A 14,244-nucleotide genomic window follows, 5' to 3' on the forward strand; every position below is an offset into this window, starting at 1 on the left:
AAGGTCTAGGAACAAACTAAACAAACTCCGAAAACGGATTAAAAACAAAATCACTATTCTTCCACAAGAAACCTGGTGTAGGGGTAAACCATAGATTTTTCCTGGCCAATTCTATAAATGAGAGCTTCAAAATCAAAAAGTTTTTGAACAAAATTAGCTATCAATGGCCAAGTCTAGACAGACAGAACCAGATTTTATCCCAAAAGTTTACTTATTGCGAAGTGACTGCCCTGGCAACGAGACTTTAAATTGTCTTTTGAAATAATACTTTAGGCAAATATAATTAAGAAAGGAAGAGGGGTCATTTTTCTGAAGAACACAAAAAGAAAAGGGGTAAAACTACAACACTATTATATTATCTACAACAAATCCTATTGATCACACCAAAAGAATTTAAAGGTTTATTTTTCCTGTTTTTCGTCTTCCTTCTTATTACAGCATCATTTCCATAGTTTCAGCTAAAGGGTGTAACACACCGTTCAACTAAAACAGTTTGCTCTTTCTTTGTCTAAATTAAAACTGGACGGTGTTGCGTCAGAGAAAAGACACGTCTGTGAGAACCGAAGATATAGTGTTTTGTCCTCTTTTTTTTACAATAGTGACTACACGAAACGGAACTGAAAACAATTTGAAAAATAACTTATATACGCAGCGTGTATGACGAAAACATAGTGACGTCTTGACTTTTCACAACTCATCTTTTTCTAAAATTTGGTTTCTCTGGTTTATATTTAAAATTCAAAATGGATATAAATTAAAACATTTTAAAATGTATGTATAGCTTAAGAAATTAGAACATAGATATATAAAATTTCTATTGAAAAAAATTTTTCTTTTACAAATTTGGGAATATTAAAACTGGGATGGTGATATTGCTTAAATTGAAACTGTGCATTTTCGAAATATCCCGCATTTACTTATTCAAAGTCAAAACAATATTTTTAACGGCCACTACCTTGTACATTATCATGTATGAAACCACTGTACACATTGCAATACAAACCCTCTTTTACTCTGCTACAAAAAGCTTACTCTGTCTCTGAGCAGCCACTTCAAAAGTTAAAAAGACATTTTCACGGTGATTTACCAGGATGACGTATGAACACTCCCTAGGATATTAGTTCTAAGGATATGGAGCTGTTCTGATGGCCACATGGAGTTGATGGCAACATTGACCAATGATCTTCCTGAAACTTGCTAACGGACATCATCTCTTATATCTGCTTCTAATTTACCTTATAAGTGAGCAATAGTACAATATGCCTTAATATATGACTTGAAATTGCTTTTACCTCCTCTTAAATCTATACATTCTCTAACTGTTAGTTGATATCTCACCTTCAACAATCTTTATCTTAAACAGACCTTTTGTTTCTTTTTTGCAAATTTTTTAGTTCTTGTCGCATTAATTTTAGTTTACTGATCTTTAATATTGTTTTCTTTTGATTTTGTGTATTTTGCTACCAAATACAACTAATACTTTTATCACATTAATTTTGTTTTCACAAAACATACAAATCTTGCGAAGTTTGCTAGTGCACGCCAATTTAAAAATAAAACTTTATCTTCTCTTAATTAAACAGATCAATGGACAAGTTTCATGTTTCAACTGCAAAGTAAGGCGCCACAATCACTCGCCGAGCATTTATATCGTGATAAAGGGGTCTTCACAGGCACCCATCGTATGCGATGATATGTCGGGCATAATTTTTTCATCAAGTTGCAAGTAATATTAAAGTAATATTAATGTAACTTATTAATGAATTAATGCATGTTTTGATCTTGGCTCTCCGCACATAAATAATTAAAACGAAATTTGCATATTAACTTTATTTGGCTAAATGGCTTTCCCATAGTTTTAATCGGAACATTTTAAGAAAAAAGCAGCGAGGGAGCAGGCCTAGTTGCCATCCAACTTTTTGATCAAACAGTTCGTGGTAACGAACTGTAGTAAGGAGCGACCCGGCTCAATAGTAACCAAAACTCTAAAAAATGGAATTTTGATACCAATAGCTACATCAAAAGAGTCGCATTTTAATGCTGATTTTAAATATATAAGTTTCATCAAGTTTAGTTTTACCCATCAAAAGTTACGAGCCTAAGAAAATTTGTGTTATTTTAGAAAATAGGGGGAAACACCCCCTAAAAGCCATATAATTTTAACAAAAATTACACCATCAGATTCAGCGTATCAGAGAACCCTACTGTAGATGTTTCAAGCTCCTATCTACAAAAATGTGGAATTTTGTATTTTTTGCCAGAAGGCAGATCACGGATGCGTGTTTATTTGTTTGTTTGTTGTTTTTTTTTCCAGGGGTGATCGTATCGACCCAGTTGTCCTAGAATGTTGCAAGAGGGCTCATTCTAACGGAAATGAAAAGTTCTAGTGTCCTTTTTAAGTGACCAAAAAAATTGGAGCGCACCTAGGCCCCCTCCCATGCTAATTATTTTCCCAAAGTCAACGGATCAAAATTCTGAGATAGCCATTTTATTCAGCGTAGTCGAAAAACTTATAACTATGTCTTTGGGGACGACTTACTCCCCCACAGTCCCCGTGGGAGGGGCAACAAGTTACAAGCTTTGACCAGTGCTTACATACAGTAATGGTTATTGGGAAGTGTACAGGCGTTTTCAGAAGGATTTTTTGGTTGGGGGGAGGGGTTGACAAGAGGGGGATATGCTGGGGGAACTTTCCATCGAGAATTTGTCATGGGGGAAGAAAATTTCCATGAAGGGAGCGCAGGATTTACTAGCATTATTTAAAAAAACAATGAAAAAATAAATATGAAAAAGTTTTTCTCAGCTGGAAGTAAGCAACAGAATTAAAACTTGAAACAAACAGAAATTATTACCCATATGAGGGGCTCAACTCCTCCTAATACCTCGCTCTTTACGCTAAAGTATTTTTTAGTAATTTCAACTATTTATTCTACGGCTTTTGTGATTCAGGGGTCATTCTTAATGAATTGGGACAAAATTTAAGCTTTAGTGTAAAGAGCGAGGTACTGACGAGGGGGCGAACCCCCTCATATATGTAATAAAAACATGGGAATACAAAAGTTCTTTGCGTAAGCTAATTTATAAGTTACGTAAATCTTTTACTAATAAAAAGATTCGTAAAAAATTAAAAGTTCTAGTTGCCTTTTTAATTAACCAAAAAATCGGAGGGCAACTAGGCTTCCCCCCCCCCGCTCTTTTTTCTCAAAATCATTCGATCAAAATTATGAGAAAGCCATTTAGCCAAAAAAAATGCAAATTTCTTTTTAATTATTCCTCTGCGGAGAGCCAAAATCAAAACATGCATAGATTCAAAAACGTTCAGAAATTAAATAAAAAAAACAAAGTTTTTTTTAACTGAGAGTAAGGAGCGACATTAAAACTTAAAACGAACAGAAATTACTTCGCATATGAAAGAGAATGCTTCCTCATCAACGCCCCGCTCTTTACGCTAAAGTTTTTTACTGTTTTAAAAAGAAGAATTGAGAGAAAGAGTCAAACTTTAGCGTAAAGAGCGGGGCGTTGATGAGGAAGCAGCCTCTTTCATATACGAAGTAATTTCTGTTCGTTTTAAGTTTTAATGTCGCTCCTTACTTTCAGTTAAAAAAAAACTTGTTTTTTTTATTTAATTACTTAAAAAGGCAACTAGAACTTTTAATTTTTTGCGAACGTTTTCATTAGTAAAAAATATACGTAACTTACGAATTTACTTACGTAACGAACCTCTATATTCGTATGTTTTTATTGCGTATATGAAGAGGTTCACCCCTCGTCGATACCTCGCTCTTTACATTAAATCTTACATTTTGTCCCAATTCCTTAAGAATGACCCCTGAATCACAAAGGCCGTAGAATAAACAGTTGAAAATACTAAAAATACTTTAGCGTAAAGAGCGAGGTATTACGAGGAGGTAAACCCCTCATATGCTTAATAATTTCTGTTCGTTTTAAGTTTTAATGTTGCTCCTTACTTTCAGTAGAAAAAACTTTTCACATTTTTTTTCATTGTTTTTTTTAAATAATGCTAGAAAATCCTGCACCCCCTTCATTGAAATTCTCTTCCCCCATGACATATTCCTCCATGGAAAGATCCTCCCACGTGACCCCCTCCTCAACGCTTCCCCCCAAACCAAAAAATCTACCTGAAAGCGTCTATACACTTCCCAATAACCATTACAATAAGCCTAACACAGGTCAAACTTTGTAACTTGCAGCCCCTCCCACGGGGAATGTGGGGGAGTAAGTAGCACCCAAAGACATAGTTATTAGGTTTTTCGACTATGGTGAATAAAATGTCTATCTCAGAATTTTGATCCGGTGACTTTGGGGAAAAATGAGCGTGGGAGGGGGCCTAGGTGCCCTCCAATATTTTTGGTCACTTAAAAAAGGCACTAGAACTTTTCATTTCCGTTAGAATGAGCCTTCTCGCGACATTCTAGGACTACTGAGTCGATACGATCACCTCTGGAAAAAAAAACAAAAAAACACGCATCCGTGATCTGTCTTCTGGCAAAAAATGCGAAATTCTACATTTTTGTAGATAGGAGCTTGAAACTTCTACAATAAGGTTCTCTGATGCGCTGAATCTGATGGTGTGATTTTCGTTAAGATTGTATGGCTTTTAAGAGGTGTTTCTCCCTATTTTCTAAAATGAGGCAACTTTTCTCAGGCTCCTAACTTTTGATGGGTAAGACTAATCTTGATGAAACTTATATATTTAAAATTAGCATTAATATACGATTCTTTTGATGTAACTATTGGTATCAAAATTCCATTTTTTAGAGTTTCGGTTACTATTGAGCCGGGTCGCTCCTTACTACAGTTGGTTACCTTTTCACACCTTTTCCTTTTCACTGTTTGATCCTTTTTACCTTTTACCTTTTCACTGTTTGATCCTTTTCACATCATCAACTCGCTCCGATTAGCCTTTGTCCTTACATGTTCTAGAGAAAAATTCCTTTTCAAATGCATTATAAACAGATGATTGAGAGAACAATTACTTTTTCCCCATCTCTCGCAAATTTTGAATTTTTCTACATAGTAAGTGTATTTAGAAGAAAATTGAATATTTCAAACTCTTACAGACGTGAAGAACATATCATATTCTTTTCTATTTTTATGCCACTGAAGATTGACGCTAATCATTTGAATTACTTACCATTGGATGATTTTGCGCTGCCTTGAGAAGAGACAGGGGTAACTGCAAAGAAAGAAAGGAGGATTAATTTGATTATTTTAGTGTCAAACTCTCCCCCTTGGTTTTAAAACAAAACTTTGAAAATGTCAATACGAACACAAAATCCAAGTAAAAATAATAGGGCAGGGGGGAGGGGGTTAGGTGAGTAATACCTTTCCTTGGAATTAGTTCTCCCAGAAAATACTAAAATTTATGGAGCCCATATTTCAAAGGGATCTGTGCTTCTGTTTTGTAAAAGCAATAAATAGTGGGCACTGAAAGAAAACAACCTTTCTTTCACACTTCATTTAAACATGTTTGCAATACCTCGCGAAACAGATAAAAGGGGACGCATTACCACTTCGTCTTCATCATACAGCAAATAGGGAAATAAAAAATATTTTCAGGGATATTAAACCCCACTACATGCGTTTTAACGTCGAAGTTGTCAAATTTTCCTTAGGATGTCTTCCGACAATTTTGACGGGAAATGCCCCTGTGCCCCTCTCCCATTCATACAGTATGTTCACCTTGTAAGTAATTTTCCGAAAACCATTAAAAATGTGTAATTCCAGCAATATTTTACTTCATTTATAGTTTCCTCTGGTATTTTGAAAAATATGAATTTGATAAATTATTCTATATATATGGTATTCTTTAACTATACTCCAGGAAGTTTCAGCAACTATTCCGGAAGTTCTTATTGCTCAATAGACTCATTCGGAGCCTCATCTGTACTTTTGACGTGGTGTAGCATTGTAAATCAAAAATAATTCCAACTTTCCAGTGTTGACGGTAGCAAAAAGCAGCGGCGTCATTTCATTCTGAGCTAAGAGGGGGGACTCGGCAACTCTGTGGGTCCCCTAAAGTGGCCGACTCAAAGTTGTTGAAGAGCAATATTTCTTCAGTGGTTAGCACTGACCTTTCTCAAAATCAACTAATAATAGTAAGAAGCAATTACAATTTTATTGCAACATTGGGAATTGACAAGGTCCCATTTTTCCCAAACATACTATAGCATCAAAATCCAACATTTTCACAACTGTTTTTTTTTTTATCAACATCAGATTACTGAACCTTTCGTCGCCCATTGTTGATCTTAAATAGGTTTTAATCAGACTTAGTGTAGAAAAGAATCTCTCATTACTACCTGTTGTGATAGACAGAGCAATGGAAACTTGCGTAATTTTCAAAACTTTGGAATACAGTATTAACATTGCCTTCAGACAATCGCAAAGTTAAAAAATCTTTAGGCTTATTGGCTAAAGAATATATATATCTTCTCACAAGATCCATTTGTTAGGCCAGTAGAATTGTGTCAATATAAGCTTCTTTGTAATGCGCAGCTGCACTAGCTAGTCACATCTAACGCAGAGATTGTCTCCAAACAGTGAAAGAGCACTATGAGAAAAATATCCCCATCTGAAAGCATTTTAGCTGATTCTTTCACTTCAGCAAGCTTTCTTTTTCCCAAAGTCGACATGGTTACAAAGTCATGTAAGGAGGAACCTACTGGCTATGCATGCTTTGGTCTTTCACATGAGGAATCAGAATTCTGAAAAATTTGCAAAATGCCTTTAGTGAGGCCGCACTCACAAGAAAACGCTTTGTTTTATGAAAAATTTCATCAAAATCATCATCTGTTGGTAAGTCTCTGATTTTATCTCGTGTACCTGCAATAAGATCAGTACTTCTAGAGAAAACTAGGTCTACCTCATGCAGTGGCTCAGACAGAATTCCCAGCAGAATTTTTTTTTTTTTCGCCACGTTTTTTTTATAAATATAAATTCAAATGTCTGGGGCCTGAGCTGCCGATCTCCGTCACTAAATGTTCTGGTGTTTGATAAAACGGCCGAAATACATGTCAGTACTTCGTTCACCAATCTATTCCAGGATAACCATTTTATAGTAGAAGATTTCTCCAGATGAAGAACAGTTATGCCAGTGGCTTTCTGAGCAGTAACAAACAGGTGGTAGCGTATATTACTATTTGCAATGAAACAATACAGCTCTTGATGCGTCTATGAGTATGACAATTAATATAAATTACATGCAGTGCAATTGCTTTCACACAATCTTGCGACTGTAAAATTACCGTAAAATTTTATATTCCTTAGGAAATATATGGTTAAATTGGTGATTTAGAGTTGCCCTGTAGCTATAAGACCAGTTGAGCCTTTGTTTTTAACCATCACTTTTATATTTTAATCAAATATTTTGATGATTCTGATTTTCCTGGGCTTAAAAAAGGTAATGCCCCTTTATCTGGGGTTTCAACAATTTAATTAATAGTATAGTTTATCCTTTTAGTAATCTTGTGCCTAGATTAATACGTCGGTACTTGGACAGTGCCTGATTCTGGACATCCATTTTGTATATTTAAAAATACCATTATTTGAGATTAAAATCACATAAGCAATTTTATTTCTGCATTTAAACTTACGAAACGCTATCCTAACAACCTTACATTTTTAAATAGCCGCATTCAGTCACCTTTTTCATATCATATACATGCTATTATTCATTTGTTTATAAAGCACCATATTGAAGAAAAGAAGTGGTTTGTAACACTTTGATTAACTAAGCGCTGGATCATAAAAGCAGAACTTTCAGTCATTACGACCGTCTTCAACATAATCTACTGGCAAATCTAGCTCCTCTTTATAAGACTTAGATTCTGGTTCAGATAACTGTGTCTGTTCAGAAGCCCCCCCCCCCTCCAACGAAAGTCCTGGATACGGCCCTGAGGATAACATATCAAGTTCTACCTGAAACTTCCTATCGTCACTCCCTTAGAACTAATTCTGTGATTGTCTGAAGACAGTTTCAAAACAACTGCTGAAACACAAGGGCCGTCAAACTAGAATAGGAATTTCTTTAAGACACTGTAGTAAGTAACAACACATTCGGTAACAATTGGATGAAAAGCAGGCAAACTCTTAGAAAAGGACATTGGAACTTTCGATTTCGAATTGACTGAGCCTCTTCCAAAATCTATTCGACCACCCCTTCCCCATGAAAAGCCTTTGAAAAAACAGTAATGATCAAATATTAATATTTTGAACACTTACATTTCTTTACTATAGGCAATGCTACAGAATTGCCTCTGACTTCAACAGAAGAGTAGAAATTTCAATTTTCCTTCTAATGAAGATATGAAATTATACGGATGATAATGGGGGATTTCCGTGGGGGAGGGGGAATTCTACCAAGGTATTTTCTGGAGAGAAGGGCAATTGTCAGCTCCCGGGAATGACGGCATGAACACAAAATTTCTCAGGGATTTGAAAATTAAAATAAAAATGAGGGTATTGACTTTGCTTTAGCCCTCCACGTCATTGAAAATCCAAATCATTTAGTTCTTTGTGGTGAGGCGACTTCAATATCTGAAGCAAATGGCTTCCCACATTCTTTTAGGATGGTAATTAAAATTAAAGAAATCTCAGAGTAGAGACCTTGCTTTAAATTGACATTAAATAAAAAGAAACTGAAAGTTTTGAAAAAAAACTGAAAAGCTTTTTCAATTGAAAGTAAGAACAACATTAAAACTTTAAACGCACAGAAATTACTACGTATATTAAAGGGATTGGCACCTCTTCGACACCTCACTCGTCACACTAAAGTTTTTTAGCACTTAAAAAAAAAGCTTCTTATTGTTCTAATTAAACTTCCCTTTTGTATTAGGAGTCGTTCGTAAAGATTTGGGACAACATTCAAACATTAGCGTAAAATCTAGGAGTTGAGGAGGGGGTAATCCCCTTCATATATGTAAAATTTATGTTCGTTTTAAGTTTCAATGTTGCTCCTTACTATCAGTTGAAAAAACTTGTTTTTGTAAAACATTTTTGATCGTTTATTACATGATACAAAGAAATCTGCCCCACCTCCACGGAGAAATCCCCATCCCCACAAAAATATCCTCTAAACAATTCAATCCCGGTGAAAATTCATCCCGGAAAATTACCTTTAACAACTCCAGGCGTAAGACTAAGACGGAAAAGAGAAACAAAGACATAAAAAAATAATATTGTTTAGGAATTCTGCCAAGTTCCCTCAGTGTATAATTTCTCATAACAAGTATATCCCTGAAATCTGTTGGAAACCCCCAGAAGAAAGTTCGTCCCCCAACCCGAAAAACACATACATACTTTCAAATAACAAATACTATGCGTAAACAATGAGCATTTTTTAAAATTAAAGATTTATCCCCTGGGGCTGTTGTATCCAAAAGCATAGTTATTTGGTCTTTCAACTATGATGAACAAAACGGCTATCTCAAAATTTTGATTGGACGGTTTTGGGGAAAAGGGGGCGGGAGAGGGGGACATAGTTGCCCTTCAATCTTTTTGGTGACTTAAAAAGGGCACTAAACTTTTAATTTCCGTTAGAATGAGCCCTTTCCGATATTCTAGGACCATCTTCATGATGTGGTCACCCCTGGGAGAAACAAAAAAATATATATAAAAAATAAACACGCATCCGCTGTCTTTCTTCTGGCAAAAAAAAAATATACAAATCCCACATTTTTTCAGATAGGAGCTTAAAACCTCTGCAGTATGGTTTTCTGATACGCTAAATTTGATGGTGGGATTTTAATTAAGATTATATGACTTTTAGGGGGTGTTTCCCCCTTTTTTTGAAAATCAGGCAAATATTCTTAGGCTCGTAGCCTTTGATGGGTAAGACTAAACTTAATAAAACTTAAATAATTGAAATCAGCATAATAAGCCGAATCTTTTGATATATCTATTTACATCCAAATTACGGTTTTTAGAGTCTCGGCTACTATTGAGCCGGGTCGTTCCTTACTAACAGTTCGTTAAAACGAAACGAACTGTTCGATACTGAATATATTCCTATAAACCCAATTTAAAATAACTTAAAATTAAAAGATTCAAATGACATTTTTAAATTAAGATCGTCTGACCAAACTTTTAGTGAAATTAGGTCAGTAGACAAGCTTCTTGTCAGGTGAGGGGAGTGGTGGGGGGCATGTGGGATGATTTTTCTGTGGGTGAATTTTTCACGAGGGAAGGGAGAGAAGGGGGAGCCGGATTTCCTAATCAATCTCTAAGCAGAGAATTCTTGCCCAATCTTATTGTTGAGTAGTCTTTCATTTATTATGGCTTTATTATTATTTATTATGACTTTATTTATTACTTTTCATTTATTATGGTTTGTTTGATTCATTCTTCTTTCTGCTTTGTTAAAAATGACTTCAAAAGGTTAATTTTCCTTCTTGTTTTGAGCACTGAAGACGGTTGGGCTAAAGTCCCTGACGAAATATTTAATTCTATCATTTTCGCTTAATTCTATCGCTTTCTTTTGTCCACTGGCATACATTACCCTCATTTTCCTCGGCTATTTAATTCTATTATTTTTTATTGGTTGTCATGTGTTAATCCTTCCTAAAACCCTTTCTGTTTTAACAGCTCAAAGAACTAATATAATTTTGTTTCAGCTACTATTGCACCATTTCAGAATTATTATTACCAGTATTATGATAGATTTTATTGCTCTGACAAGAGACTGAAGTCAGACAGACGCCCTCTTAAACTGGGCAACACAGCTATACGCAGAACAAAATCGTATCCAAACTTGTTACTGCCAGCCTCTTTGCGCTTTTGTGCTGTGAAAATTGCACGCCCTCGTAAATATGTAAGATACCAATAAACAAGAGCTAAGAGCTCATATGGCACTTGTGACAAGGCGAGAAGAGCTAAGAGCCAAGAGAGCATATGGTATGAGCTCTAACAAAATTCTAAGAATCAATAGATTGATTTAAACAGGAAAATAAAAGGCTTAATGCCGGTCAGGATTTAAAATAAGAGCTCTGAGTCACGATGTCCTTCTAAATATCAAAATCCATTAAGATCCGATCACCCACCCGTAAGTTATAAATACCTAATTTTTTCTAATTTTTCCTCTCCCTTTAGCCCCCCAGATGGTCGAATCTGGGAAAACGACTTTATCAAGTCAAATTGTGCAGCTCCCTGCCACGCCTACCAATTTTCATCGTCCTAGCACGCCCAGAAGCACCAAACTCGCCAAATCACTGAACCCCTCCCCCCAACTCCCCCAAAGAGAGCGAATCCAGTACGATTCTGTCAATCACGTATCAAGGACATTTTTTTATTCTATCCACCAAGCTTCATCCCGATTCCTCCACTCCAAGTGTTTTTCCAAGATTTCCCCCTCCAACTCCCCCCAATGTCAAAAGATCTCGTCGGGATTTGAAATAAGAGTTCTGAGACATGAATTCCTCTAAAAATCAAATTTCATTAAGATCCGATCATCTATTCGTAAGATAAAAATACCCCAATTTTCACGTTTTCCAAAAATTCCGGTTTCCCCCTCCAACTCCCCCCCAATGTCGCAGGATCTGGTCGGAATTTAAAATTCGAACTTTAAAGCACAAGATCCTTCTAAATATCAAATTTCATTAAGATCTGGTCACCCTTTCTAAGTTACACATACCTCAATTTTCAAAATTACCCCCCCCCCCCCCCAATTCCACCAAAGAGAGCAGATCCGGTCCAGTTATGTCAGTTACGTATCTTAGACAGGTTTCTATTCTTCCCATCCAGTTTCATCCTGATCTCACCGCTTTAAGTATTTTCTAAGATTTCCAGCCCCCCAACTGCCCCCCCCCCCCCCAATTACGCTTGATCCGGTTGAGATTTAAAATAAGAGATCTGAGTTACGAAGTCCTTCTAAATATGAAGTTTCATGAAGATCCGATCACTCCTTCGTAAGTTAAAAAACGTCATTTTTTCTTATTTTTCAGAATTAACCCCCCCCCCCCCAACTACCCCAAAGAGAGCGGACCCGTTCCGTTTATGTCAATCATGTATCTAGGACTTGTGTTTATTTTTCCCACCAAGTTTCATCCCGATCCCTCCACTCTAAGTGTTTTCCAAGTTTTAGGTTTCCCCCTCCCAACCCCCCCCCCCAATGTCGCCAGATCCGGTCAAGCTTTAAAATAAGAGCTCTAAGACACAATATCCTTCTAAACATCAAATTTCATTGAGATCCGTTCACCCGTTCGTAAGTTAAAAATACCCCATTTTTCCTAATTTTTCAGAATTACCCCCCCCCCCAACTAACCCAAAGAGAGCGGATCCGTTCCGATTATGTCAATCATGTATCTGGGACTTGTGCTTATTTTTCCCATCAAGTTTCATCCGATCCCTCCACTCTAAGTGTTTTCCAAGATTTTAGGTTTCCCCCCCCCTCCAGCTACCCCCAGTAACATCAGATCCGGTCGGGATTTAAAATAAGAGCTCTGAGACACAATATCATTCCAAACATTAAATTTCATTAAGATCCCATCACCCGCTCATAAGTTAAAAATACTTCATTTTTTCTATTTTTTACGAATTAACCAGCCCCCAACTCCCCCCCAGATGGTCAAAAACGACTATTTCTAATTTAAGCTGGTCATGTCCATGATACGCCTGCCAAATTTCATCGTCCTAGCTTACCTGGAAGTGCCTAAAGTAGCAAAACCGGGACCGACAGACAGACCGACAGAATTGGCGATTGCTATATGTCACTTGGTTAATACCAAGTGCCATAAATATGTAAAATACCGATAAAATACGTAAAACAGGTAAATTAGGTAAAATCCAAATTTTACGGAGGCTTGTAAAACTACTGCAAAATACCCAGTTTTACCTTGATAAATTTTACTAGTTACAACGCTTGCCCATCTGAAAAGTGGCCGCTCATGACACTGGCTTGGTATTTTCATAGATAAATTCAACAAACAACAAATTTTCAGCATCACTCTGGATTTTTAACAGTAAATTTGTCCCTCCCCCCTCCATTCTGAAGTTTCTTGAGTTGACACCAATTATTAGGTCTGAGTTTTTTTAATGCTCAGGGTTTTTTTTATAACTCTTATTTGCTATGTTTTTTTCATGTTTTTCTCACTCTTTTTTATAAGGTGGTTTAAGCTAAGCCCCCACCCCCTCGTTGATAAAGCCTTTCGTTTATGAAGTTGAAATATTTGGTAATTGATTGCTGGTACAATTTCTTTTAACTCTCTTATTAATAAATCTTGTCCTTCTCCATATTCTCATTTTGTTATAATCTCTCGTGTGTGAGATTAAGTACCTTACTTCAAGATTTTTATTGATCCTTTGAGTTGTCCTTTTATATAATATATTTCTCCCATCTTTCTTATCATTCCTGAAATCTAAAAAAATAATTGGTCTTAAATTCACACTGATCTTTTCAAAATTAAAGAAGCTAGATTTTGTTACAATTAAAAAAAAAAATTCATGAAACAACCATTTTGAATGAAATCAAATTTCAAATTCAGCATGTTGACTGGAAGCAAAAAAGAAAAAGCACAAGGAACTTGTGAAATTCCATACGATCTGGCGTATATTAACAATAATATGTCAATGGCTACTAGGTATGCAAAAAGACCATTGTCGTACAAAACGTGCAAAATCCAAAAACCAGAGAAGGCTGGTGTCACACACAAATTCGAAAAGAGTTAGAACACATAAACAGACTCAAAGAAATATACAGTACATAGTACATATATATATATAGAGGGGATCACTGCTTCAGAATCACGTAACTAACATGCATCATTTTATTACGGATCCCGGGTCAATTACTTTATTATAATGAAAGTTGGTTGGGAATGAAGCTCACAATATATTGTTGGAAAGTAAAGCTCTATGAGAAACATATTTGTTTTAACTGAGGAAACTTTTTTACACAATGTTTTTCCAAACTTCAAATTAAATCAATATAAATTGTGACAACTGATTTGAGGTCCTTCCTAAAATCATGGTGGGTCCCCCCTAGGCCAGTACCCCTAAATGACACCAGTGGCAAAAAGGTAAGATTCAAATTCTGGGATTTACTGTATCTTTCCTGGTAAGCTCACCATTACCCCATTATGACCCTAGTCACTCCTATTATACAGACTCTGGTGAAGGGTGTTCAATTTGCAGGAACGTTATTGGCAATTCAAGTTACATATTTGTTTGTGTTTTTGGGTTTCTTATTGTTTTAAAAATAGAGTTAAGAGACAGAGTCAAACTTTAGCG

General features: G+C 35.9%; 1 protein-coding gene across 1 annotated transcript in view; it reads right to left on the reverse strand.

The window, feature by feature from the left end:
- The window catches only part of LOC136029865 (U6 snRNA-associated Sm-like protein LSm4), a 43,133-nt gene that overhangs the window by 16,281 nt on the left and 12,608 nt on the right, over nucleotides 1–14,244 (reverse strand). The window contains exon 2 of the mRNA XM_065708327.1: nucleotides 5,156–5,197. Coding sequence (XP_065564399.1) covers nucleotides 5,156–5,197 — 42 coding nt within the window. The remainder of the gene's footprint in view (nucleotides 1–5,155; nucleotides 5,198–14,244) is intronic.

The sequence above is a fragment of the Artemia franciscana genome, chromosome 8 (genome assembly GCF_032884065.1).
Source record: "Artemia franciscana chromosome 8, ASM3288406v1, whole genome shotgun sequence".
Classification (NCBI taxonomy): Eukaryota; Metazoa; Arthropoda; class Branchiopoda; order Anostraca; family Artemiidae; genus Artemia; species Artemia franciscana.